The sequence below is a fragment of the Alternaria conjuncta genome (assembly GCF_024043145.1).
Source record: "Alternaria conjuncta strain BMP 0040 chromosome Unknown scaffold_4, whole genome shotgun sequence".
Classification (NCBI taxonomy): domain Eukaryota; kingdom Fungi; phylum Ascomycota; class Dothideomycetes; order Pleosporales; family Pleosporaceae; genus Alternaria; species Alternaria conjuncta.
In genome coordinates this window covers 2,121,599-2,146,830 of record NW_026250093.1, presented here as the reverse complement: position 1 = coordinate 2,146,830, position 25,232 = coordinate 2,121,599, and the positions used below count along the sequence as shown (strand labels likewise).

The window sequence follows — 25,232 nt, the reverse complement described above, 5'->3', positions numbered from 1 at the left end:
TGTGGTGTCGCTCGGGTTGCGGCGGGTCTGGCGCAGTGTGCGGCGGTAGCTTGGTGTGGATGACGGTAAGTGAGTGAAGTGTGATAGCGGAGGAAGGTGCGGACGATTAGCGAGTGAATGTCCGCAAGGTAAACAGAAACGAGAGAAGGCGCGGTGGGGTGCGACGAGGGTCAGGGATACTATGGGGGCGGTTGTCAGGAGTGAATGCGCACTGTTGACACTTCCCGAGCCGCACTAGGCCCACCCTGCAGGTCGTATCCACATCCAGGCTAGTCCATGCTATTTGCGTCTCCACGATTTTCTCCGGGCAACGAAACGATACCACCTCGTGATGCCGCCACTCGCACCAAAGTCGCGATCCTCCTCTTTTGTTCACAACCTTGTGGAATTAAGTCACCTCTGTCCATATCATACCATGTCAATAGAAGTAACCGCAGCGGCTCGTAGTCGCACATAAGAGAGCATGCTCGAGCACCCCTCGGTGAAGTAGATACCCTAGATGTCTACATTGCCTCAGGGTTCTGTCATTTCTTGGTTTTATCGCTAATGTAGGTTGCAGAGCACGCGATTTGTGCATACGTGGTTTAAGATCGATAGGACACATCGACAAACCCGCCTGATGGAAGCTGGTACTTGGAAACTAAATTCGTTGCGCCGCTCGGGTCGTAGGGCAATTCACCTCATTCAAGGAAACTCTAGACACCCTAGAGCCTACATTGACGTTGATTTACATACTTTGTATCTTTGAATGTTGATGTAGGCTCCACGGTGTCCACGTTTTCTCTCAAATGAGGTGAATCTGTAAAATCGTGTTCTGTCGGAACAGGCGTCAACATTCTGCTAGAACCGCATTGTATAGCTTAACTTCTTGGATCTACACTTGATCAACATGGCATCTTTTCATGATCTGGATGTCTACATTGTCTCAGCAAACTGTTGATTTTCAGTTTTGATACTGATGTAGGCTGCAGCGCATCTGTTCAGTTTCTTGCTTACCTACCTACCTAGGTAGATAGGCTGCAAGTGTTTTTGCGTCTTGTGAACACAGTCTTAAAATACTATCTTCACATAAAAGGTTGTACATTTACCGTTTCATGTTTGTGAGAACCTTATTCGCTTGTATAGCAATATTGACTGTCTAAACTTAACTATAGTATCTTTTTGTAGACGCGTCTTGTTCTAGCTAGAGCTTTCTAGGGTTGCGTAGAAAGCGCCGCAGCAGCACATCCTACCCTATCTCCATCTAGCAAGCAAATTGAGGACCATTGCTGCTTTTGAACTGCAATCGCCAATGGCGATTTTGCCCTTAACCCGTGTAGTCACTCACTTCTTGCCTTTGTTATTTCTCAGGCGCACCATCATGCTCAAGTGTTCCAGGTCTGAACCGTCGACGAGCTTCATTGTGATATCCGAGTAGGTAAGATACGGCAACTTGTGTCTTTCGATACCCGATTCAGTGACGTCTCCAGTGCGGCATCCTAGGGCCGCATGCAGAATGATGGTTTGGACTTTTGCGAGTGTTTTGTCCTAGTTCTTAGTTCCGTTGTCCAGTGAATCACGGTAAGTGATGTCGACCAGTCGAGCGACCGTGTACGCTCCGATCCACTGCTTCTCCCGCTTAGCATCGTTCGTGAGCTGGTCTTTGAGCACCATTGTCTGCAGCAGCGAATCGATGCGCATGCTGTCACGGCGCGACGATTTGAAGTCGGCAAAGTAGAATGTGGTCGCCTTCATTGTGTGCTCTATGCCGCGCTTTATAGAGCCCACGGCGACGAGACCGCCACCGTTTGGCTTCATATACTTGTAAATACAGCTTATGAACCGCTCTATATCTCGCGCAGTTGGCATTGTGGACTCAGCGCTACGTCGTGTCAGTAAGGGCGATCTTTTGGTAGGAGAAGCATGAACTGACTCGGCGATGCACAGAGTCTCACTTCTGAATGCCGTCAATCTCTCATGCCAGAGCTGCGTCTGAGACTCCTGCTGAGGGTTCTTGCTGGTGAACTTAAGGCGCTTGACCGTTCTTGCCGAATCGAGTCGATCCGATAGGGCATTCGCAATCATGAGCTCCTTGCTGCGCTTACCGAGGTTGTTGAAACTGGGGGGAGAGGGTGGACCAAAGTCCTGGTCATCAGAGTCGATCAGCTCCATCGTTGGTGGACGTCTCGCCGCGGTTCAGGTAACAGTAGGGTGAGATGACTTCAATCGAGGCGCCGCTCGAATGCGAAAATAGTTGAGCTGCATTGTGGGGCCAATTTCAGACACTCGAGAGAGGAGCGCTCATTAACGAGGCCGTGCCAGTAGGACGGGGAAAGAGCGCTTATCGGCTTCACCGAGTTGATGACTAGGGAAGGAGCCATGATGGCACCTCAGCAAAGCCGCCACGTGCCTCGCATCGCAGAATAGCTCGTGTCTACTACTGAACAGAACCGCCAATGGCGATTTCCATGTAGGAACTCGTTGCGATACACACGGGGAGTAAGTTATGAGGTTGGCGAAGCCGGTCCTCGTCGCATCGATACTCCAGCCAGCGCATGCAGGAATGTGCCTTCGCGCAAGCGCTCTTCGCAAGTGAGAGCGTAGCGGGGTTGAAATCTGCCCAAGGCATGAGATGATGTTCTGCAAGTGTGCGTGATATATGCAGCAGTCGATCAGCCCTGGAGGCTGTGTTCTGAGCAAACGTCTAGACAGCGCTACGCAGAAAAACTTGTTGTTGCAGACAACTTGGGGCTACGGTACCGCCTTCACATGATTGTCGTGAATTGACCGCTCGAAGTTTGAGAGCACCTCATACAATAGAAAAAACTGAGCATCCTAGAGCCTACATCAGCCTCAGACTACCTATTTGCATGTTGTTATCTTAATGTAGGCTCTAGGGTACTTAGCTGCTTCCTTGATTAATGTACGAGAACTATAGAGCCTACATTGAACTTAGACTACCTACTTGCATGTTTTTATCCGAATGTGGGCTCTAGAGTGCTTAGTTTCTTCTTTAGTTGATGTATGAGAGCAAGAGGAGACTTCGACAACCCCGCTCGATGAAATTTAGTACCGGGAAACTCGATGCATTGCTCCGGTCGACTTCTGGGACCATTTGTGAAATCGTGTCAGTCGTCAACGTCCTGCCAGAAGCGCGTTGTGTACCTAGGTAGCTTAACCTTTTCGGGTCGACATTTGGACAATGCAACGGCTTTCCATGATCAGGATCTCACTCGAAAAGTCTCGTTCGGCAGACAGTCTTCAGACATGCGCAAGACTCGTTTCCACTCACTTTCACTATCATTTTGTACCTGAAATCTCTTCAGTGGGCGCAACCCCAAACCATCGACTACCACTAGCAATCACCGCGCTCACTCCTTTTTTCCTTAGGTCGCTTGCTCTGGTGATCTGAGGGCTTTCAAATCCTGAGTCGCCGCTCACAACACACGACATCCCCATCAAGTCCAAGTCCCGTCTCAACTGACTGTCATTCACGAGATGGCCGACCACCCTCCTGACTTTTCCCGCACCGCCAACGACGCAGTGTCGCGACTGCACGACTACCAGGCGCAGAATCCTCTTCGCGCCACGACTGGACCAAGGGGCTACTCAACTTCTCCGTCGCCCGGTCTAGCCTCTCCGTCCATGTCTCCAACCACGTCCGTACGCCAGCTATCACCGCCTTCCCCGAAAGTTCCCGGCTTCCAGCCTTCGCGTATGGCTATACCACCGACCGCGTACGCTCCTTCCCACACCACCGCGCAGCATGCTCCGCCGAAACCTCCCCTGCCCATCATTGGTACACAGTCGAAGTCACCTTCCCCGCCGTATGCTCCGCCGACAGGTCACATACCCATTATCGGTACGCAGTCGAAGTCGCCATCTCCGCCGTATGCGCCACCGACAGGTCACATGCCCGTCATTGGTACACAGTCGAAGTCACCATCCCCAGAGCCATCGCCAGGACCGTATGTGCCGCAGATCTATCGCGAGCCGCTCGAACGTCTCACTCGCGAGATGCTCTACGATCGCATATATCTGGTCCTCCGAGATATCTTGGCTATCTGGTGGGCGGAGAATCCGGACGCAATGCATCGTCTAGTCTGTAAGTTCTCTTTCCCACTGCACCACGTGGTTTCTCCTCCGCTGACTCAGGATTTCTCCAGATTATCTGTCCGACTATATCATCAACCTTGGGGTACACGGTATCTTCGGTCCTAATGGTATACAGTCACTCTGGCAACTCTGCATGTTCATAGGACATGAGGGTAGACGTAGCTATATGTGTTTGGCCGTCCATCCGGAACGCGGCCGCACTGGGGCCCCCACGATCGTTCTCAAGGGCGACCTCTGCGAGAAGGAGGGAAATGACCCGTTGGTAGACGAGGAGGTCTACGGATTGGCCAAGGACGGTTTTGAGAAGGCCGCTCTGGGGTTGCATGCAATGATCCTCGCCAAATCTCCAAACATTTAGCGGTAGGAAAAAGATGCTGGAGCGGTTGGTGCTCCTCAGACAGGGAAGAAACTGAAGAAACTGGAGAAGCGTGCAGCCTACGATAGGATGATGAGAAGCAAATGGCAAGGCGTAGCGTCGATGTAGGCTCAGCGCGGCGACATCTTGTAAGCTACCTAGGTATCTTAGGTAGTTTCGACTCAGTAGCTGGCATGGGAGCGCGCGGGCATGTACATAGCTGTATGTAAGCACAGCCACATATCCTGTCGACGAAAAGATACAATGCCTTATCTGGATGCTGCACTTCGCTATGCCAGTCGTTGCGCGCCTGATCTGCAACGTCGTCGCACGTCAACCAAGAAAAAATCTAAACAGGCCTGCAGCCTACATTAACATAAAAGCATACAAGATAGGTAGCCTAGCGTTAATGTACGCTCTAGACCTATTTAGCTTCTTTTGCTAAGGTTATTATTAGCTCTCTTTACTAAAAACTAGTATACTACTTAAAGTAACTATTAGTTATATTACTACTACTACTTAGCTAAAATAAAGTATAAGTAGCTAAAATTTTTACTTATAAATTCTTACTTATATAAACTACTATAAATATAGTAGCTATAGTATATTAAAATTAGCTTTTTTATATAAACTTAAACTAACTTAAGTAAAACTTACTTTATAATAGCTATATAATAGTATAAATTATATAAGCTAAAACTAAGCTTTAATATACTTACTATAATAATATAGTTTACTAGTACTACTATATAAGCTAAGAACTTAATTTTAAGTAATTTAATAAAACTTAAATAAAATACTTTTATACTACTAACTCTACTTTTAATTACTTTATATAACTTATTTATATAAACTTAGTTATATACTATTTACTAGTACTATTATTTATACTAAAAAATACTTAAAAAGTATTATAAGTATAAAAGTAAAATAAAAAAATAATTATATTTATTTAGTAAATAAAATTTTATAAAAAAGCTTATAAGTAAGTTAAAAGTAATAAAGAAAAACTATTAGAAGCTTATAAGTAGATTTAATTAATAATCTTAGCTCTAGCTTTGCTTAAAATCTTGTATAAGGTAGTTAGACATCTGCGGGTTTAACATCTTACGATTGGTCGGCTCGTAAAAGCACGTGATGTTTTCCGGGCGCTGATGTCATGATTGGCCGTCTTCCGTCCGCCACACTCGCACCTTCGTCGCGTATCTTATCCGACTATCCTCACGCGTCTCCATCATGCAGTCACGCAGTACTCTTATCGCCATCTCTGGCCTGCATCCAGGATGTCTTCGACGAGCGAGGCGTCTTTCCAAGCCCGCAGACGGGCTCCAAAAGTGAAGACAGGCTGCAAGACGTGCAAGTACGCAGCGGACACCTTTGCATGTGACAAAAGGCTGACACATCGATTCCAGAGTGCGACGCGTCAAATGTGATGAGAAGAAGCCAGAATGCCTCAAGTAAGCATTGACTCCCCGTTCTCGCGGATCATTCCGTGAGCTAATGCTGTCAGGTGTGTATGTACTGGCCGCAAATGCGATGGTTACACTACAAACGACGCGAAGTTCCAAGTTCATGTCTGGACTCATGGACGAGCCTCCGATCCACAGAACGCCATCTCTGCCTTCAGTGGCCTTGGAGATAGTGCACGCTATCTGGACTTCTACTACCATTGCGCCTGCCCTGCACTCTCCACCAACTTCGACAAAGAATTCTGGTCTCGCATCGTACTGCAGATGGCTCACTCGGAACCAGCCGTTCGCCATGCCGTGATAGCTCTAGGAGCTCTTTGCCAAGCCGAGCCTGGAGATATGAAGCATGCATGCGCGGGCTTCATTGCCAATCATGAGCGCAAGGTCATGTTATCTCATTACAACAAGTCCATTGGCTGCTTAGTCAATCGAATGAGCGATGCCACTTACTCGCCGGAGCTTGGACTCGTTCTCTGTCTTCTTTTCGTCTGCATTGAGTTCCTCCAAGGCAACTACCATGCCGCCTTCACCCATTTGAGGAACGGATTCAAACTAATGTACGCGCCCCGCATGGCACTACCGAACTACCGGGGCTCATTACAAACCACGTATCCCCCAAAGGTAGCATTGGATGGGTCCGGACCTTCGAGAAGCTCAACAGAATACAAGTTGGTGTCCATCTTCACCCGCGGCATGGCGCAAGCTTTGCTTTATGGCGCCAGCATTCAGGAAGATTTGGAGATATTGCAAGTGATGCCTGCTTCGTACTCCAAGCGCTCATATGCGAGTCTCTCCGAGGCGCACCAGGCCTACTTCGAGCTTCGCAATGCATCTATAACTCATCTGTATATTATGGGAAGAAGATCACTCGTTCTGCAGGATCCTAGTCTTGAACTGTATCGAGAACGCGACAATCTGTTGGCGTGCCATCATCTCTGGTACGAGAACATGCAGCGCTTCGAGAAGCATCATGCGCTCTCGAACGATGAATTAATGGCTGCGAACGCCCTCAAGGTTTCGTATCACACGACGTTTGTTTACGTATCATGCTCAGCAACAGTCATCGAGAAGACATACGACAACTATCTAGATCACTTCAAGAAGATCCTGCATCATGCCCAAGCAATCATCGACTCGAGGCCGCCCACGAACCCCAACACCGCTCACTTCACTTTCGACATTGCGATAATTCCTCAGCTCTATTTTGTCGCAACTCGATGCCGCTGTCCTGTTACCCGACGAAAGGCAGTAGCTCTTCTAGAACGTAACCCACCACGCGAGGGCCTTTGGGATGCGGGGCAACATGTGGCGGTGTCCAAACGAGCGATCGAATTGGAAGAAGCCCAAGTAGACCAAACCACCGGCTGGCCGGTAGAAGAAGCGAGATTATGGAATTGCATAATCAAGGCTGGGATGGACGAAAAGGGTGGCTTCTCCGCGACATTTCTACCAGCCGCATGGATTGGGGACCTTGATGCGAACGGAAATCAGAAGATGATTCGCGAGTTCTTCGTTCTGTGAGTGTGGCGCGCCACTGCATGTGGGTTTTACGGACTATGCCAAACGTCCAGAAGGGGGTCCCCACGGGCACGGTGACATCGCCTTCATGCCGCGAGATGATACCGCTACAATTGGCAAAGTTTTATCTTCCATTGTGACAGCAGCAAACGATCAACAAGCCGAATACATGAGTAAGGCATCAGATCAAGCACCCCGCCGACCACATAAAAGCCTGATCCCGCTGAAACATAACTCGCAAATATCTACACTCCAATCCAACAAATTCAATCTCCAAACATGACTTTCAACCCAGTACGACACGCTTTTCAGACAATGCTAGCGGACCAGAAGTACCGTGGTCTCCCGCTTCTCACCGGTCCAGACTACACACCTTTCCTCAGTACGTCTCACCCTCTTCAACATGTTGATATGTTTGCTAACACGTTGAAGAGGCCATTGAAGCTCTCCTCGCGAACCCCACCTTCATGCACGACCATGCCTGGCAGACAGAATCACTCGAGCACTCCATCAGCCGCCCTGCCTTTAGCGCCAAGAACCGTGAGGACTGCAGCAACAAGTTAGATATCCGACGTTACGAGGGCGCGGAGAAGGACTCTCGTGGAGCCACGGTGTTCGAGGGCAGTGTTGTTCTCATCGTTGTTGACGGGTATGTGTTGGCCAAGGGAAGGAGTACCTCCTCACCGGCAGATGCGCTGCTGGAGGTGTTCCAGAAGGTTGTTACTTTGGCACGAGAGTATGAATGATGTGGCTCATGGTGAGCATTGAGGCTGTCATCATGTCCTGTCTGTATTAATAGTGCCGTGTGCTTCACCTCTTGGCCGCGAGGAATTGTTGTTGGCTGTCATTTGCTCTATCATCATGTATACTAGGCTTGTATCAAACTATGAACGGTACCATTCAATCATCCAAGACTGCCTGAATTTGAGTGATGCTTGTCGAGATGTTGCAGATATGCAGCTCGATTGCTCGAAGCAGCTTTCGCAAACATGCGGAAAGGCGTGATTCGCTAGGTCATCTTGCGCCGCCACAAGGGGTGGACAGCCTTCGTATCGCATTCTATTGAACCGAGTTCAAGATAGAGGCATACATTGCCTGAACAGGTAGCTACCGATCATGACTTAGCGACATGTGTGCAGTAACATGCGACACGTGTCTAGCCATCTCATATGACACGGATAGGTAGCAAGCCAGAACGTCGCCCACATCGCTGAAGAAGTTTGATGTCAAACGCATGTACCATATAAGATGCTGTTTCATGGCCAGTCCATGACTTCTTCCGTGTCAAGAATACAGCAAGACTACAGTAATCATGGACGAAAAGAACTACGACCCAAACTTCAAGAACCAGGTCGAATACGTCATAACGGACAAGAAGCTAGGAGTCTACAGTTCTACGGAGTACCAGCCTTGGTGCAGTAAGTGCCACCTCTTCCATCGGAAGTGATTGACTAACATAAGTCAAGAGGACATCATCTATCTTCTCGACGTGGGAAGAAAACATCTACAGCACTACCCATGGGAGGGCCCGCAGAATGACGAAGATGCAGAACTCCATTCCGGTGCAACAACCCTCGTTGATGGCGGCGACTCCAACGATTCACTGAACAGTATGGCGCAATCTTTTGATTTTCCAACCCAATTCAATGCGTCAACGATAGAGGGTCAAAAGTCTATCGCAATCACTGTCAAGTGGGAATTGAAACCGGAATCCTGGATTCCTGGTGCGGTCCGTTGGGAGGGTCATGTTGCGCGCTTCCTGGTTGGTGAGTGGACGCTGGCGAAGGGTCAGTCGGACGTGAGTGAGAGGGAGGCAATGATGGCGCTTTTTGATAGGATGCATATGCTCGCGGAGAGTTATCGTGAGATGGATGAGGAGAAGCGTAAGAAGGATGAGGCGGAGCGTGCGAAGGACGAGGAAGAGCGTATAGCGAGGGAGAAGGAGGCTGGAGAGGCTGTTGTCGAGTAGCGCAAGCCCCATAATGACGACTCCGTGGGTTCGATATGTGGTGGCAGGATGTAATAAGTCTCCGTATAGCGCTTGCCGTGGGCACCTTGCCGATGGCGGTAGTTACCAGCCCACTCTAGCCAATTATCAGGTCGTCGAGCAGATAGCATTCCTAGATTGGTGCCTCATTCAACCGAAACCTAAACGCTCTGGAGCCTACGTTGACGTTGGGTCATCTACTTTGCATATTTCCATCGTGATGTAGTCTGCAGGCCTGTTCGGTCGTCACATTCACTTTGAACGATCGACAGGCCCATGATGACTAACCACTGCGCACGAGGACTGTTATGGGTTGACGAGTGAGAGAAAGTCGGTCCGCGGTCCAAGGCAATATCATCACTAAGTATGGCTCGACTTATATTCCCTATCGCGGGAGTCTCACCATTCACGACCTTGTGACCTCTCACGCAGCGCGACCTTCGGGACAGATACAACACGGCCTAAAGACCACCAGCAACCCGTCTTCTCAACCGCCACACAATCGACAGGAGCGATGAAGCTAAGGCTCCGTCTCGGGCAGCCCAAAGATAGGTTGCGCAGCCATCTCCAGAGCTCGCTCGACGATTCGTTGGGCAGACTACCGTCGCACGATCGAACACAACTTCTTGGTAAGTAGCCAGGCCAGTACAGATGCAATCAACTAATCGCGAGCATCAGACGACCTCTGCTTTCTGTTACGCAGTCCTCTCTTCCTCTACGCCATCGCTCCGCGTATACGCCGCGCGGCAGCCACATCGGAGCGCGCTGCAACCGGTCTCATGACGCCCAGTTCGCTAGCCGACGAACGCGCAAAGGAAGAAGGCATCAATATATCCGCTCTCAACATGAGAGTCGGATGGGATGGCGAGAGCTGGGCGACCCAACTCCTCTACGACAACATCTCGCTCATCGAAGGTCGAGAATACAAAACCACAAAAAAGGCCGGCTACGCTCCAAGTTTCCACTGGTTCTGCGAAGAGGCGAGATTCTTGAGCTACGAGTTCCACGCTCGTGAACAACTCGCGATGGTGGCGCCGAGCGATGCGGTCGATGCGGAGCCAAGGGAGGTGGAAGGTCGCCAGACGCGCGCGAAGAGTGCTGGAATGAAGGAGCGTCGCGTCGTCAAGTTGAGTATAAGGTACAAGATGGTTCGTGGTAAGCCGACGCTTACGAAGAAGGCGAGTTAAACGAAAAGTTATGCGGTGTACCAGGGGGGCGCGAGACGGACGGGTTCGCCGAGATATGGGGGTTCGGAAGCTGCGCAGTAGTATTATAGTGCGAGAGACATGATGCTATGGAGCGTGGAGTAACTCGCGGTGTGCATGCGTTCGAGAGAGTGGCGGAGCGTTCTCGTATTCTACAGGCAGCATTGCTATTCCTGCGCTATCAGCATAGACGAATGTAAATGTACCCGTATGCGAAGATGGTTGTTCTTAATGAGTTGTAACCGAGGTGTTTCCCAGACGTATACATCACCGTCCTTACATGGGGAGTGCAACTTCAAGCACCATGCATACGCTGACATTGTACCCAACTCAGGATAATCAGGCCACTTCGCGACGTGTTTCGTTACGCTCATGCAACGCCATCCTTAGACGAAGCATAATGGCCATCGGGGATGGATCTCGCCGCAAAGTCAATGACGTGTCTTTACGGTGAAAGTGAGTTTGGGAGCCGCTACGCAAAGGAGCACGACGCGTCCGAGCAGGCAAAAGTGATGCGTGATACTGGAGCCTGGAGACTCACTGTCACCGGCAACGGAAATGTGCTACAGGCGCCCGGATGCCGGAGTTCTCCCGCCAGCAGGCAGAAAAGGTACGTGCGACGCTACTGAGCCTCACGTGACGTCTAGCGCGCCAAGGCCAGGGCCAGTATATATCTCTGCCCTCCCTCTGCCTCCTCTTCTGTTCCTTAGCTCTCTTTGCCTTTTGGCTTAGGTACGTCTACTCTACCCTACCCTCTCATTTTGACATCTACTAACACTTCCTAGATCAAGTGTAGTATCTGTTCTTTTCAGTTTAATCTCTGAAACTCTCCTACGGGAGAATTCTTGATTATTCCTATTTTTGAAACCAGTCGAGGAGGCTCTGGGCTTGCTCATCTTCCTTGACACAGTGTCGCCAGTATTTCACTACCTCTGGCAGACGCGACTTTTTCATTGAGACTTCTGGCTTGCCAGTCGCTTGAGGAAGAAGGTTGATATCGAGATTGAACTGTGCTAAGTCTTTTGGAGACCGATGACCACTGAAGACATAATGAACTGTATGCAATGCCGTTATATGATACTAACTGCTTGAGCGTGATATGCCCTCCATTCCTCGTTATCAAGCATCTACTCGCATGATCTAAGGCATCTCTAATCGCCATTTGCATGAAGGTAAAAGCAAGGGCGGTACCGTGTTCGTGTTGTGCAATCCTTGGCGGTAATATACATCTTGTCGCTGAAAGCAAGCATTAGTCAAGGTCATTGCGTGACATGAACTATTGTCATGGAGTGTTGTCTACAAGTTCTTGGAGTGAGGTGGTGGTTGCCATGTCACGCAGCATTTGGTGGCGCACGCCTGTTACCTCTCCTTGAATGCGCTGCATATCGATCGTGACACCTACTTATATGGCCCATTTGACGCGAAGACGAACTGTACATGTGAATCCCTAAGTGGTAGTCTAGTTTGCGTGGTTGCAGCTGATCAAAAGCAACATTGCGCGTTAAGTAGTGAGAGACCAAAATTTCGTAGCTTGCCGTGAGAAACAATCGTCAACTCAGCCACTAACACGAACATCCTCGCAACAACGCCTTAACACCAAACCACACGTCACAATGGCAGCGAACTCAGGTATGGTCAATCCGGCCATCTTCCAGGACCTTCAGGCGCGCGTAGACGAGGACACTGCTACCCGGGATGTAAGTGGCGGCCGATGGAGCTGCACGTGATAGCGTACTCACGACGCGACAGGAGCTGCGCGACATCATCCAAGCGCTCGAGAAGCACAGTTAGTATCCTCTGCAAGAGCAGCGGACTATACTGACATTATGTAGACCGCAACGTCTCATTCGTGTTGTCTAGGGCCCACTCGACACCTGTCAGCGAGCGTAAGTCGCTCTGCACAGGTCTGGTGACACCACAACTAAACGAACTGCAGTGCCCGACATCCTTAAAGCGGCACAAGAGCCTATCGGAAATGTGATCGACACCGTTGGCAACCTGTCGCAGGCTGCGTCCAAGATGCCGTATTACAAGTTCAACAACATGTGGAGCCGTCAGATGCAGGGCGCAGTAAGCTCATCAACCACACGATATCGCTATCGCAATACTGACAACGCGGCAGTGCGAGAGCGCTTTGTTCTGGGGCTGGCTCGGTGGTTACAAGTACGACGGTGGTGAGGTGCAATGCGGCCGTCTCTTGACCATCGAGGAGCTCGGCGAGATCTTCAAGAGTATGTTCAAGATTACAATGCACATGCTCATCGCTAATTCTACCAGTCCCCGTGAACCTCAAGGACCGCGATGAGTTCCATCTCTCGCTCGAAGAGTACCTCCATTCTCTCATGACGCTGGTCGAAGAACTGGTTCGTTGCCTTGCTCAGCTCTAACCTGCATCAACGCTGACAACGACAGACACGTCTTGCACGTAACGCCGTCACTCTTGGTGATTACGAGCGTCCGCTTCTCATCAACCAGTTCGTCAAGGACTTGCACGCGGGTTTCCAGATCCTCAACCTCAAGAACGATAGCTTGCGCCGCCGCAGCGACGGACTGAAGTACCGAGTCAAGGATGTGGAGGACGTTGTCTACGATCTGTCTTTGAGGAACCTGTTGCCCAAGAAGGGCGGGCAGAAGCAGTGAAGGTCTGCAAGGTGATGCTGAAGGAATGCTACTACCCAGAAACATGTCGCACGAGAAACACGCTACGAGATGAGCAAAAGCGAGGGCAAAACAAATAAGCAGTCAATAAATTCCATTACCGTTCACACTTCTCTACCACTTCGTTCAAACCATAGAGGTGCTCGAAAGATGTCCGCTGTTGAACCAATGAGCGAGCAGCACGGACATGATCACGAAACTTTCCGATGCGCGACATACCTCCGCAACACCCGCGACTACAGCAATCCAACAGGCCAGGCGCCACTTCCGCTCCTTTAGACGCCGCTCACACTACCTTGCGTCGCCAATTGACATATTCATCACGTTAACAGCAGCGTGCATCGTTATCCTCCATCTCACTCGTAAACATGGCCAGCACAACTGTCATCAACGCCAACGCGACGGCAAAGGTTCAACCCTCCACGGCGCCGCCAATTGAGCCATTGAAGAACGATAGTGCACGACTTTACACGCATATACACCCGATACTCGTCCTCTCGGTCTATGCCTTCAAGTTTCCCGCATTGGTCGCGGACCCGGTGCCGACGCTCCTATCCACTCTGGCGCCGCTCGCCGTACTACAAATAGCATTCGTAGCAGTATGCCTTCCGCCAACAGGAGGCACACCTTCCTTAAAGAACAAAAAGCCTGGCGAGAAGAAGGGGAAGGCACCTGGCAAGCTGGAGCAGGGACTCAACTCGAAGATTGTCGTACGTGTACACTCCCACTCGTACAGCCTACACTAGACTCGCGACAGCCAACCAAAAGAAAACGTTACTGACTATACGATACACAGCCGGCATTCTTATCTCTCCTCCTTACCACGCTCGCCGCAACACCGCTCCTCACCGCGACCCTCGTTCTCTTCGGCGCGCCTGCCACCACGCATCACATGCACACGCTTCTTGCTGGTGCCCACATCGCGCTGCTCAGCACACTTCCCTTGGTATACGTACACGGCGTAGACGGCGAGACTTGGAGGCAGATCATCGCGCTACTTCTGCCGATGGATGAAGTCTACGGAGGACTGATTGGTACCGTGCTTGGTGCATGGCTGGGCGCTGTACCTATCCCCTTGGATTGGTGAGTACTTGACCGACTTCAGCGTTGAGACTGGAGCCGACAACGTATATGCAATGGGCATAGCTAATGAAACACAGGGACCGCGAATGGCAGAAGTGGCCCGTCACCATCGTTACCGGCGCTTACATTGGATACGCAGTTGGCAAACTGCTCGGTGGCACACTGTTGAAGGGCAAGAAGATCATGTTTGACTAGAGGATCATATGTGGCTATATGATCATGCTTGACGAGCGGGTCATGGTCCTGATTGGGATCTTTCTTTTCCTGAATGGATTGCTCCGTTGCTTGTCATGATGTGTGGACACTGGACAACGGAGAGTTGTAGGTGCGGCGCTTTGTTCATTTGCAGGTATTGAGGAGCGTTTGATCATAGCCCGCTACCTTTTGCGACGATATTAATACGATCAGCTCGCCTACATGCTCCAAATCGAATTTTGACAGGGCTATACACGTCTCTGACAAGGTACAGAATTGTTCCGCAAGGCTACATGTTTCTACGGAGCGCGGATACTGCAGGTACTGCCAGCGTCTCGTCGCGAGGCGCCGACCTGATAGCTCTCGGAGCTCCGACCGATGCGAGCTTCCTCCACAAAAGCCAAGCTTCCGCCCGGCATCCCCAAAGCGGCAACCCCGGCGCAAACACGACCCTCTCTCCAGCTTCCAGCAGCCCACTTATCTGAATGCAGTATACCCAAGCCTAGCATATCATTCTGACATCGTTTCGGGCTAATTTGAGCGCGTTTTTAGGCTTCTAGACGCGTGTTGAATACCTGGCACCGAAAAATTGAGTTGACGGGGTGTCCACGAGCGGGGTTCATGGTCATGATGTTGATCGAGGCGGGGGATGCGGGGGACTTGTTTAAAAGGCACGATGCCCGGCTGAATTGGCGGTACGCCGCGTGTCTTGATTTCTTGGATCCAATTCCGCTATTTTCGAGTTGTGTACACGTTGGCATACGTGATTGAATTGAGGTACGTTCTCCATCAGCCTCCGGCTTCACACTACGGTTGTCAAACACGTTACAGTCGCTAACAACCTTCAGATTTTTGAGTACTACACATATCCATACGAACCGCTGCAATGTCAAGAAAGCATTTCTTCCCCAACCCAGAAGGCGTAGTCCTCCACAACCTGCGCTCACTATGCACGCGCAACTCCCACATGGCGCTCGATGAGGCCAACCGCGTCGTTTACAACCTCTCACACCCTCCGAATCAAGTCACCATCGTATCCGGTGGTGGCTCAGGGCATGAGCCGGCATGGTCCGGCTTCGTTGGCGACGGCATGCTGTCAGCTGCTGTATGCGGTGACATCTTCGCTTCTCCCAGCACTAAGCAGATCATGGCTGGAATACGGAACGTGCCGAGTAATGAGGGCGTCATACTGTGCATAACAAACTACACTGGAGATATGCTCCACTTCGGTCTTGCCAGAGAGAAGGGACAAGCACTTGGCTACAAAGTCGACGTTGTGTGCATGGCGGAAGACGCTGCCTTGGGCCGCGAAAAAAGCGGCAAGGTAGGAAGGAGAGGACTGGCTGGTAACTTGCTGGTTATCAAGCTTGCTGGTGCTGCATCACAGAAAGGCTGGGCTTTCGAGCGGTGTAGGAAGATTGGTGAGTTGGGCAACTCCCAGCTTGTCACTATTGGCACGAGTCTGGATCATTGCCACGTACCGGGTCGAGAGGCGTTCGAGAGTGTGCAGGACGATGCTTGTGTGGTTGGTATGGGTATTCACAATGAGCCTGTAAGTTTCATCAGCTTACTTCCGCCTTCCCAAGAGCCTCAAACTGACTTTCACCAAGGGCCTACGAACCATCTCCCCGATGCCCAGTCCCGAAGACGTGATCAAAGAGATGCTCCGCTACCTTCTCGACTCCTCTGACTCCGACCGCGCATTCGTCACCTTCAACCCCAACGACAACGTCGTCATGCTCGTCAACAACTTCGGAGGCCTCTCAAACCTCGAATTCGACGCTTTGGTGAACCTCGCCCTGATAGCCTTGAAGCGCGACTGGAAGATCGTGCCAACACGCATCTACGCCGGCGTGCTGGAGACATCACTCAACGCCCAGGGCTTCAGCATCACACTTGGCAACATGAGCGGAATGGCAAAGGCCATGGACCTTAAAGACGAGGACGTCATGGAGTTGCTGGACGCACCCACAAACGCCCCAGCATGGCCAAAGAACGGTTACCAACCCCTAAACATCAACAAGGAAACCGAAGAGCTCCGCAACAAAGCCAACGCCGCCGCAGCCGACAAATCCCTCCTCCACAAGGGGCCCGCCACACCAGCATCTTTCATCCCCGCGCTCCGTCAAGCCTGCAAAGACGCCCTCGCAGCCGAACCCACTATCACACAATACGACCTCCAAATGGGCGATGGCGACTGCGGCGAAGCCGTAGCCGGCGTCTGCAAATCCATCCTCGCCAACATCGACTCTGTAGAAAGCAGCCCACCACCCATCCTCGCCCTCCTCGAAAGCATAGGCGAGAACGTCGAAGATGTCGGCGGTTCCCTCGGCGCCATCCTCTCTATCCTCGTCACCGCCTTCACAAACGCTTTGTCAAAAGCCACACTATCCCAAAACGCACCGCTGGATATCTCTACACTCGCTTCCTCCGCCTCCGCCGCTCTCGAGAACCTCAAAAACTATACTAGTGCACGGGAAGGCGATAGAACGGTCATGGACGTGTTGATTCCGTTTATCAACACGTTGGCTGAAAGTAAGGATCTGAGCAAGAGTGTAGATGTCGCGGAGAAGAAGGCGGACAGTACGAAGGATATGAAGGCCAAGTTTGGACGTGCGACGTATATTAGTGAGGATGGGAGTGAGAGGAGTAAGATTCCTGATCCGGGGGCGTATGCTGCGGGGATTTGGCTGAGGGGGTTGGAGAAGGGGTTTGGGGGGTCGTAGGGTAGACCTTTAGGGGATGTGATGTGACAAATACGTGATGCAAGGTTCGCTTAGTTGAAAGATTAATGGAGGATGTCGCATTTGTCACTACTTCTGTGCCTGGTAGTGATCTGCTTCATTGATATCGTGAAATGCGCCCAATAGATGTTATCGTACTTGCCACGTAAGCCGCCAACTGTTGGAGTCATTCACAGCACAGTGGCTATTCCATCTCTCATGCGGCCAGCGATCACTGCCATCATACAAGTCCTTTGGGTCCACAGACTGACCCATGTCAAAGTCACACTTGATCATCGAGGAGCCCTTTGATACATCCTGCAACTCCTGCCACGCCAGCCCGCGTGGGTCCCAAAGGTAATCAGAGTAGTTGAACCCAAGAGCATGCATGTTACCTGCGTTTCCGCTCTTCGCTACTTTGTCGAGCGCCATCTGCCAGGCTGCCGCTTCTTGAATGACATTGGCTATCTCTTTAGTGTCTTCAGGCGACGCGTCAGAATAGAAGGAGAGACCGAAAGCTCCTTTGGGTATGTCAAATGCCGCATGTAGTGCTTTGAATTCGACAATCCAATCCCAAAGTGTTTTTAATTCTGTGCGCCTGTCAGCTTTAATCTTGAGCTTTGAGCTTCCACAGCACCTACTGTCTGCATGATGCGCGTGCTCCCGATGCCAAGCCCGTCTATCAGGTTGACGAGCTTCTTCGACAATAGTATTGATGAGATTGACGCGACGATTGATGCGAAGCTTGGGGTTCTCTTGCCACAACGGGATGAAGCCCTCCGCATGGCACATTGGGAAGAATCTGGAGCGCCTCTCCTCGTCTATATCGAAGTGTCGGATTTGCCTGCGGGTCGTCGGGTCGAGGGCGTTCCAGAATCGTATTGCTACGGCCGCTGCGGAAAAGCAGGATGACGGTTTATATTCCTTCATAACAGGCCTTCCATCGATCCGGCTGAAAGCGATTTCGAAAGGGTTCGTTTTCCTCTGGAATTCCCAACAGGGCGCTTGCTGCTCCGGATCGGTCTCTGATAGCACCCAGAAATGCAGTTGGCTTATAGCTCTGAAGAGTGTTCCGGGGAGATCCAAGCGCTCTTTCATTATTTTCACGGCACGTGAGACGAATCTCAGCTCCGTAGACCAGGGCTCTGTAGCTGTGGGAGGAGTGCAGCGCATGTATTCCCTACCTGGCCCCTCCCTATTTCTGTTTGCTATCAACTCCTGCAGTGCGTCCCTATACTGAGGGAACCCTTCCAGGATCTCATCGGCTACACTTGGGGTAATGCACTTAGAGAGCTTCACCAGAGCCCTGTGACGATCGAAGGAATGCCCTTTCGTTACTCTCCACGAGTTGTAAGTTGCCTTTGCGAAGCGCTTCTCTTCGGTAGTCGTGGCGTGGATGGTGTTGCATTGGAGCGCTAACCCTTCCGTCTCTTTCGCGATCGCGTGACATGTTGATCTCAATGATAGATTAATGGGATTTCCATCAACTGCACGCAAAGTGTTCGTGATGGGATCGATGCGATAGCCACCACGCGTCGTGAAGTAATGCTTGTAAACCTCGTCTCGCAACTCCTGTGGTAGCCTGCCGAGGTAGCTATTGGAGAGCGAATCAGACGCTTTGACACCGTCGTCTGCATCAGACATGATTTTTGGCTGTGGACCCGGTAAGTTTTGGACCGGAATTGTAGGTGAGGAGCCCGCTCCCCAACCTCGTTAAATGCCACCGTAGCGTCCCGCTAGTTATGAGATACGACCCCACATCAATGATCGCATCTTGCCGAGCTGCCTCGCCTCTCCGCAACTTCACCATCGCAACGCATTCTCCGACCCTCCGCGACCTACGACCACCATGGCTCACGAAATCAATCACGTTTCAGTGCTGGCAAAGCAGGGCATTGTTGGCCTGCCCGCAGAACTCCGAGAAGAGATTTATGGATACTATTTCAGGCTTGAAGATGGCTACACTTATAATCCAGCAACCAACAAGTTTGTCGCATCGCATCAGGAAAAGAACGCAATGGCACTCAGGACAGTAAACAAGCTCATCGCGCAAGAAACGCGCGATTTCGTGTTCAAATACAACGAGATACATTTCACCACGGTTGCGCTACCTATGACGAAGCCCAATTACTCGCAGATCCGTCACCTCCTCACCGAGCTGTCCAATACGCGAGACAGGGCTTTACGAAGGCTGCTCACGATGTCAGATTGGTATGACGACGCCGCCCGTGACTACGTTCGAACAAACCACGCCCAGTTCCTACCCCTCCTTGATCATGCAAAGACATTGCGTGACACGGATGTCGACCGGTATAGAGAACAGTGGAAGGAAGTCCCTTCTATCACCCGCGATTTCATTGCATCAACACTGGATACCATAAGGCCGCGATTTTGCCCAGGCTCGGCTACAGACCCGCCGCAAATGCCGCATATCTATCTGAAAAGCCTTTTGAAAACTTCACAAGGCCAAGCAATCGAGCCGTGGCTGATTCCCACCGACGACGAACTCGACGAGCTGCAAAGGAATGCAGACGAGCTGCGACCATATGCCCGCTCTGCATACGGCATGAACGAGTTCTTCGCAGAAGACAAGAACCGGTTCTCAGCTGCTGCCGTTGCTATCGGATATATGAAGCGTCTTCGCCCAGAAGCGAGGAAGAAGATACGATGGATTGTACTGGACGAAGACGACGACTCTATCGCATGGCCTGAATGTCACGCTCGAGGGCTCATACCTTTCTGCCGAGAGAACGGACATTTGCGCATCGATCGCCGAATCGATATATGGAATTATGTCCAAGACGTCGTGGAATGTAATGGCGACCACAAGTAGTCAGTACATTGCTCGTTGGCTTATGGAAGCAATCGCGTTGGCGAAGTTTGGTATGCCCTTACGTGCATTCAAATTGACGTTCATCGGCGGCACGAACCCAGCGCGCGCTACCCAAGTCCTCAATGTTGCCCTGAAAGACGCAGCTTGGCAAGCTGCGCTTGAGAGACGCACATCGACCAATCCTGGTGGTCTACTCCACCCAGCTATCATCCGAACAAGTCCGACGTTCATCATGGCTGGATTCCCTCGGGCCATGCAGGATGTAGCCAATGGAACCTCGATGGTCAGGTGCAATTTTCCTATCGGAAGTCTGCCTGACGAGAACGAAGTGCCAGAAGAGCATTTCCATTGGGCACTAGATGATTGGGGGAGTGAATGGAACGCTAGTCGTACCGAGATCAACACCTCCGATCAGTGGCCGTCATATCAGGCGGTCATTGATCTGACATTCGTACCAAACGCGCAGGTATCGCAAGCAACGAACGATCCCATTGTCATCGACGTGCCGGGCTATCCAAACGACCATACACCGATAGAAGTTTCGTTGGCTTACCCGGAGCATGCCGATATTGAGTACGACGACGATGTTGAGTAACATGAAGATGTGCAAGAGACTGGGTAGTCCAACCCAGAATGACACCACGCGGATTTGGGAGATGGGAGAAGGGGAATGGACAAGAGAGTGGCGGGAAAAGATGATAGATTAGAGACGGCGAACAAATGAGTCATATCTGATGTCTGAGCATTCATCTTGCTGTCTACCACGTGTTGTCATCGTGTTTGATCATAGTTATCGGGCCCTATTTGTAACACCCGAGAGCGCTATTCGGGTGCCACCCTGCCCAGGTGTGCAAAAAAGCAAGGCCATAGACGCAATTACTTTGAAGCCTACTATCGCACAGAATGTATAACTTTGGACGTGTAAGCATATTCAAGATATGTGTGAATTTATAGGCTATTATAAAGCTATCATATTACCTGGGTCGTGCGGAGTCTTTCCACTGTGACAATCGCAGCAACCGCAGCGGAGAAGGAGAGGCTCTGCGGATGAATATGCAGCATGCAGCCAGAAGGGAGGCCGAGCTCAACATGCGCACTTCTATGAGGCGTGATAGCCTATATCCTAATAAACGCGAAGCTTCGATCAAGCCGGTGGACGAATAGTGAACGCATATTGATTGGCATTATTGCTGATGACTAGTCTGCTCTCATGAACTTGCTTGACAGATGAAGGTACGGTGAGGCCGCTATTAAGACTGGAGACGAAGCCAGCCGCCAGTATCAGCACAAAACGAAAGCGCATGCATGCGATCAGTCCATTCCTTCTTCTTCCAACATGTCTTCCATCCGGAGCTCAACCCAGCTCGGCAGTGGTTCACTGGTGTGTATGTCGCCGTGGAGTTGAATAGTCGTCCACCAGTTCTCATGCCATTCTCTCTGGGTCCATGATCGACCATCCGCAATAATTTGGTTCACATCATGTACAAGCCCGGTGTCGATGTTGCATTTGACGATCGACCTACCATCACTGATTGCTCTCAAGGCATCAGGAAATCCTCTCATAATGTATGCATCAAGATTCCGACTCTGCAGCCAGGTAAGCGGGACTGGCCAAACTGTCGAGTCGTGAATACAGAGGTCATAAGCAGCCTGCCATGCAGCGTTATGCTGTAGGATGTCGAAGATCTGTGCTGATGCCTCGGTTGTGGGTTCGCCGTCGATGACTAGGGTGAAAGAGCCCGATGGCATCCCGAGAGATTCCAGTTCCAGCGCTTCCATTATCCAGTCCACCACGCCGCCATAACCAAACTTCCCTCGGCTGACTGCGTGCGGGGCTATGCAGTGGTATCTACCTCGTCGCTGATCCGCGGGTGAAAAGGTCGACATCGCGTAGAGGGACGCGGAGGCGGCAGGTAGCATAGCTCTCCAGAGGGACACTTTTCGTTCTATGTGCAAGTTAGGGTTCTCACGACAGAACGGAATGAAGCCTTGCATGTGGCACTCGGGCCACGCAACCGCGACATGATCCTCAAGCAAGATCATTTCACACATCTCGAGCCGCGTGCTGCGTGTGAGAGAACTTAAAAATACAATGGCCATAGTCGCTGCGGATAGCCTGTACTTCTCTCTCTCCCAATATTGACACTGTTGGAAGCGGGTGGCCACAATGGGAAGTGGTGAGACTAGTTTGCGCATAGCGGCGACTTCTTCTTCACTCGGTAGTATCCACGGCACCTGGTAGTGCGCTATCACAGGAAGGGGATCGGGCCAAGGATGTTCGTTTGTCCCGTGCCAATGGTAGGCCTGGCTCACAGTATCGTGAAAATGCGGCTGTGCGGCCATGAACTCGAGTGTCGACTCCACGAAGTGTCGCGATCGTGATGGGGCCTCCTTCCACGCATAAATGTCTCTGTTGGTGACATTATTTGCTTCTAACGCGTCTAGAACAGGAAGAAAGTGTGTATGATGCTCTTCGACGTGTGAGCGTACTTGATCATCGAATAAGCCGGACCGGGGAGCTTCACGGAGCAAGTATCGTCCCTTCCACTCGTTGATCAGATTCAGAAGAGAATTGAAGTGGCCGGCTCTCTGGTTAAGGTCGCTGTCGTATACAGTTGAGAAGTTAACTGTGTTCAGCTTGAGCGCGAGCCCGCGAGTCTCAGCAGCTGTCTGACGGCTGGCCAACCTCAGATTGAGATCGATAGCCTTGCCCTTCGCTGTAAGCAGCTTGTTGGTCTTATGGTTGTAGTGATACCCACCCTGAAGGATGAAGTATTCTTCGTAGATCTGGTCTCGAAGCTCGCGCGGAAGCCTGCGGAAGCCCTCCAGAATCGTCATAGTTCGTGTAAATCGCTTTCGAATCAGGTAGTATTGTATGACGCGGGAGGTAAATCGATCGGGGTGCGATGGACGTGGTCTGGCGAGTCTGGGAGATACCGTGGAAGGCGTAACGATGTGGGAAGTGAGACTGTCTTGTAAGCCGGGGGGTCAAGCTCTTTATAGTATTGGAACGGTAGTTGCAAAGTTATCCGGAAACAATGCACTCGTGCGCACGAAGATGCCTAGTTATGGGGTTGCCTTGGTGGTACCGCGGAACTCGTCTACTATTTAGGAAGTGAGCCCTGCAGCTCAGCCAGAGGTAGCGTCACGCTGTACGTAATCCCGCTGTTTATGATGTGTATCATGCTGGTTTTCATAGATCTCTTCAGGCTATGCAGCTTGGGCGCACCATGCTTGTCGAATGGTTGCGATAATACCCTTGTGAATGTGACCTCACCATTCAACAGGTTGAAGGGTCAGGCATCCAATCGCGCAGCTTTAGAAGACGTCGATGGGCAGTGCGTTTCGCGCGCGTTCGATAGCATTGACTGGGTCCATCAAGGTGTGATGAGGTCGTCAAATTGTGGTGATGGTGAGTTGTTGGGTGGCCGTATGGGCAGTGTGGCAGCACACCGACGCTCAGGCGGAGATCGCGCGGCAGGCGCCCAGGCACGTGCCAGGCTAGCTAGCGAGAGGGCCAATTTAGGTACCGTCCCATGTCCAACACACTACATTGAAGCCTCTAACACGTAATGCACCAACGGATCGCAGACGGAACGATGCACTCTGAACGCGCATCAGAATCTACGCTTGTTTTGCGCTGTTGACTCAAGCCCTACATCTCTTTGGGGGATGGTCGCTGGGAAATAGAATTCGCAACAATCGATGGTCGGTTACCAACGGTCTAAAAAGAGTCACCAGGAAGATAGACGGAAGATGATCCAACTGATAACTGATTGGGGTATGTGTGTAAGTATTGAGGGCGTTGTAAGTAAGCGGACTGAAGCTATACGCGCCATGCTTGGGCTGAACAGAACGTCCTGGGGTCTCTTCGACCCTATTGTACCTGAAGACCTAAATTGTCGATATCTTACCTGAGCATCTGCTGACGGCTCTGATCCATCCTACATCGCGACACAGTCATTCCGGCAATGCCTCCTCTGAAAGACGAAGGCTTTCCCAGCCAGGCAATGGCGCTGCGGTATTGAACGCGCGGGGTTCGTGCATACGCCATTGCTGCTCCCATTCACCCATCGTCCAGTGACGTCCATCCTGCGCTATAGTATCCGGGTCTTCTGGAGTATCAGTATTGAAGTTGCAGCTAACAATCGATGTTCCTCGGACGATGGCTGTGATGGCCTCCGGAAATCCTCTCATTTGGTAGCTTCTGTTACCCCTCATTTCGAACCAGCTGGGGGTATTGTGTTGCTCTGCGAAATTTCTCTCGAAGGCGGTTTGCCATGCGGCGTCCCGCTGCACGACCTTGAAAACTTCGGAGCTCCTTTCTGGTGTTGGCTGTCCATCGAGTTTCAGCTTGAAGCATTGAGGTGGCATGCCCAGACCGTCAAGGGCGAGTGCTTCCATGATCCAGGGTGCTAAGCATGGGGTTGTGATGTATCCAGCGCGCAGACGATCCATACGATCTTGAGGATGATGACTTCTTGCTGCACTGGCGACGCAATTTATCGGCTCGGCACCAGCAGGAAGTGCGTTTCTCCACAAATCAACTCGTCGCTCCACTCGAAGCGCGCCATTTTCCTGACAGAAGGGAATCAACCCCTGGGCGTGGCACTCAGGCCAAGCAACTGACACGCGGTCCTCGTCCAAGAGCACACGACGAATGCGACATCGCGTAGATTTGGGCAGTGACGAAAGGAACCGTATCGCTGTCGCTGCCGCGGAGAATCTGTGTTTAGTTCTTTCCCATATCTCAAGGAACATTGGTTCATCGTCCAGAACGCGCCACATGTTGGCTATCTCGTTGCTATCTGGTGTGTTCCAGGGCGAGTCATCTAGCGAGAGAATCTCATGGACGCGATCGCCAAACCACCCTATATTGACGTCGCTAGTGATTCTTTCGCTGAAATTCGTGTGTTCGGAGAGGATTTCCAGAGCTCGTACGACAAATCGGCGATGAAGCGAGGGGGTTTCGCCCCAACTCTTATGAGCGAGTTCGTGGTCCGCTCCCAACGTCCGAAGTTGGCTGATGACGGGTAGAAGATACGAGAATTCGGGCTCAAACTCGCTGCTGGTCGATGATTCGATGCATTCATAGACAGCGCAAAGTATGC

The 25,232-nt window shown here is 51.2% G+C and overlaps 11 protein-coding genes across 11 annotated transcripts; 9 read left to right on the top strand and 2 right to left on the bottom strand.

The window, feature by feature from the left end:
• Positions 1 to 1,527: 1,527 nt before the first annotated feature.
• J4E85_003581 (uncharacterized protein) lies at positions 1,528 to 2,151 on the bottom strand (the record flags this gene model as incomplete). Its single annotated transcript, XM_051467848.1, has 2 exons — positions 1,528 to 1,861; positions 1,913 to 2,151. 2 exons carry the CDS (start codon positions 2,149 to 2,151, stop codon positions 1,528 to 1,530), a joined length of 573 nt encoding a protein of 190 aa, XP_051329007.1.
• A 1,326-nt stretch (positions 2,152 to 3,477) lies between these two features.
• On the top strand, positions 3,478 to 4,453 carry J4E85_003580 (uncharacterized protein; the record flags this gene model as incomplete). The annotated part of the gene is made up of 2 exons (XM_051467847.1): positions 3,478 to 4,084; positions 4,146 to 4,453. The coding sequence occupies 2 exons, from the start codon at positions 3,478 to 3,480 to the stop codon at positions 4,451 to 4,453; spliced, it is 915 nt and encodes a 304-aa protein (XP_051329006.1).
• A 2,036-nt stretch (positions 4,454 to 6,489) lies between these two features.
• J4E85_003579 (uncharacterized protein) lies at positions 6,490 to 7,440 on the top strand (the record flags this gene model as incomplete). Its single annotated transcript, XM_051467846.1, has 1 exon — positions 6,490 to 7,440. One exon carries the CDS (start codon positions 6,490 to 6,492, stop codon positions 7,438 to 7,440), a length of 951 nt encoding a protein of 316 aa, XP_051329005.1.
• A 276-nt stretch (positions 7,441 to 7,716) lies between these two features.
• On the top strand, positions 7,717 to 8,183 carry J4E85_003578 (uncharacterized protein; the record flags this gene model as incomplete). Its single annotated transcript, XM_051467845.1, has 2 exons — positions 7,717 to 7,819; positions 7,870 to 8,183. The coding sequence occupies 2 exons, from the start codon at positions 7,717 to 7,719 to the stop codon at positions 8,181 to 8,183; spliced, it is 417 nt and encodes a 138-aa protein (XP_051329004.1).
• A 566-nt stretch (positions 8,184 to 8,749) lies between these two features.
• J4E85_003577 (uncharacterized protein) lies at positions 8,750 to 9,406 on the top strand (the record flags this gene model as incomplete). The annotated part of the gene is made up of 2 exons (XM_051467844.1): positions 8,750 to 8,855; positions 8,904 to 9,406. 2 exons carry the CDS (start codon positions 8,750 to 8,752, stop codon positions 9,404 to 9,406), a joined length of 609 nt encoding a protein of 202 aa, XP_051329003.1.
• Positions 9,407 to 9,938: 532 nt separating this feature from the next.
• Positions 9,939 to 10,611, top strand: J4E85_003576 (uncharacterized protein; the record flags this gene model as incomplete). Its single annotated transcript, XM_051467843.1, has 2 exons — positions 9,939 to 10,053; positions 10,103 to 10,611. The coding sequence occupies 2 exons, from the start codon at positions 9,939 to 9,941 to the stop codon at positions 10,609 to 10,611; spliced, it is 624 nt and encodes a 207-aa protein (XP_051329002.1).
• A 1,631-nt stretch (positions 10,612 to 12,242) lies between these two features.
• Positions 12,243 to 13,269, top strand: J4E85_003575 (uncharacterized protein; the record flags this gene model as incomplete). Its single annotated transcript, XM_051467842.1, has 7 exons — positions 12,243 to 12,326; positions 12,379 to 12,415; positions 12,462 to 12,515; positions 12,566 to 12,699; positions 12,752 to 12,860; positions 12,907 to 12,992; positions 13,042 to 13,269. The coding sequence occupies 7 exons, from the start codon at positions 12,243 to 12,245 to the stop codon at positions 13,267 to 13,269; spliced, it is 732 nt and encodes a 243-aa protein (XP_051329001.1).
• Positions 13,270 to 13,655: 386 nt separating this feature from the next.
• Positions 13,656 to 14,565, top strand: J4E85_003574 (uncharacterized protein; the record flags this gene model as incomplete). The annotated part of the gene is made up of 3 exons (XM_051467841.1): positions 13,656 to 13,997; positions 14,084 to 14,370; positions 14,448 to 14,565. 3 exons carry the CDS (start codon positions 13,656 to 13,658, stop codon positions 14,563 to 14,565), a joined length of 747 nt encoding a protein of 248 aa, XP_051329000.1.
• Positions 14,566 to 15,451: 886 nt separating this feature from the next.
• Positions 15,452 to 17,291, top strand: J4E85_003573 (uncharacterized protein; the record flags this gene model as incomplete). The annotated part of the gene is made up of 2 exons (XM_051467840.1): positions 15,452 to 16,117; positions 16,176 to 17,291. The coding sequence occupies 2 exons, from the start codon at positions 15,452 to 15,454 to the stop codon at positions 17,289 to 17,291; spliced, it is 1,782 nt and encodes a 593-aa protein (XP_051328999.1).
• A 1,639-nt stretch (positions 17,292 to 18,930) lies between these two features.
• J4E85_003572 (uncharacterized protein) lies at positions 18,931 to 20,716 on the top strand (the record flags this gene model as incomplete). The annotated part of the gene is made up of 3 exons (XM_051467839.1): positions 18,931 to 18,952; positions 19,018 to 19,027; positions 20,122 to 20,716. 3 exons carry the CDS (start codon positions 18,931 to 18,933, stop codon positions 20,714 to 20,716), a joined length of 627 nt encoding a protein of 208 aa, XP_051328998.1.
• Positions 20,717 to 22,562: 1,846 nt separating this feature from the next.
• Positions 22,563 to 22,959, bottom strand: J4E85_003571 (uncharacterized protein; the record flags this gene model as incomplete). The annotated part of the gene is given in 2 exon segments (XM_051467838.1): positions 22,563 to 22,592; positions 22,612 to 22,959. 2 exon segments carry the CDS (start codon positions 22,957 to 22,959, stop codon positions 22,563 to 22,565), a joined length of 378 nt encoding a protein of 125 aa, XP_051328997.1.
• Between the last annotated feature and the right edge of the window lie 2,273 nt (positions 22,960 to 25,232).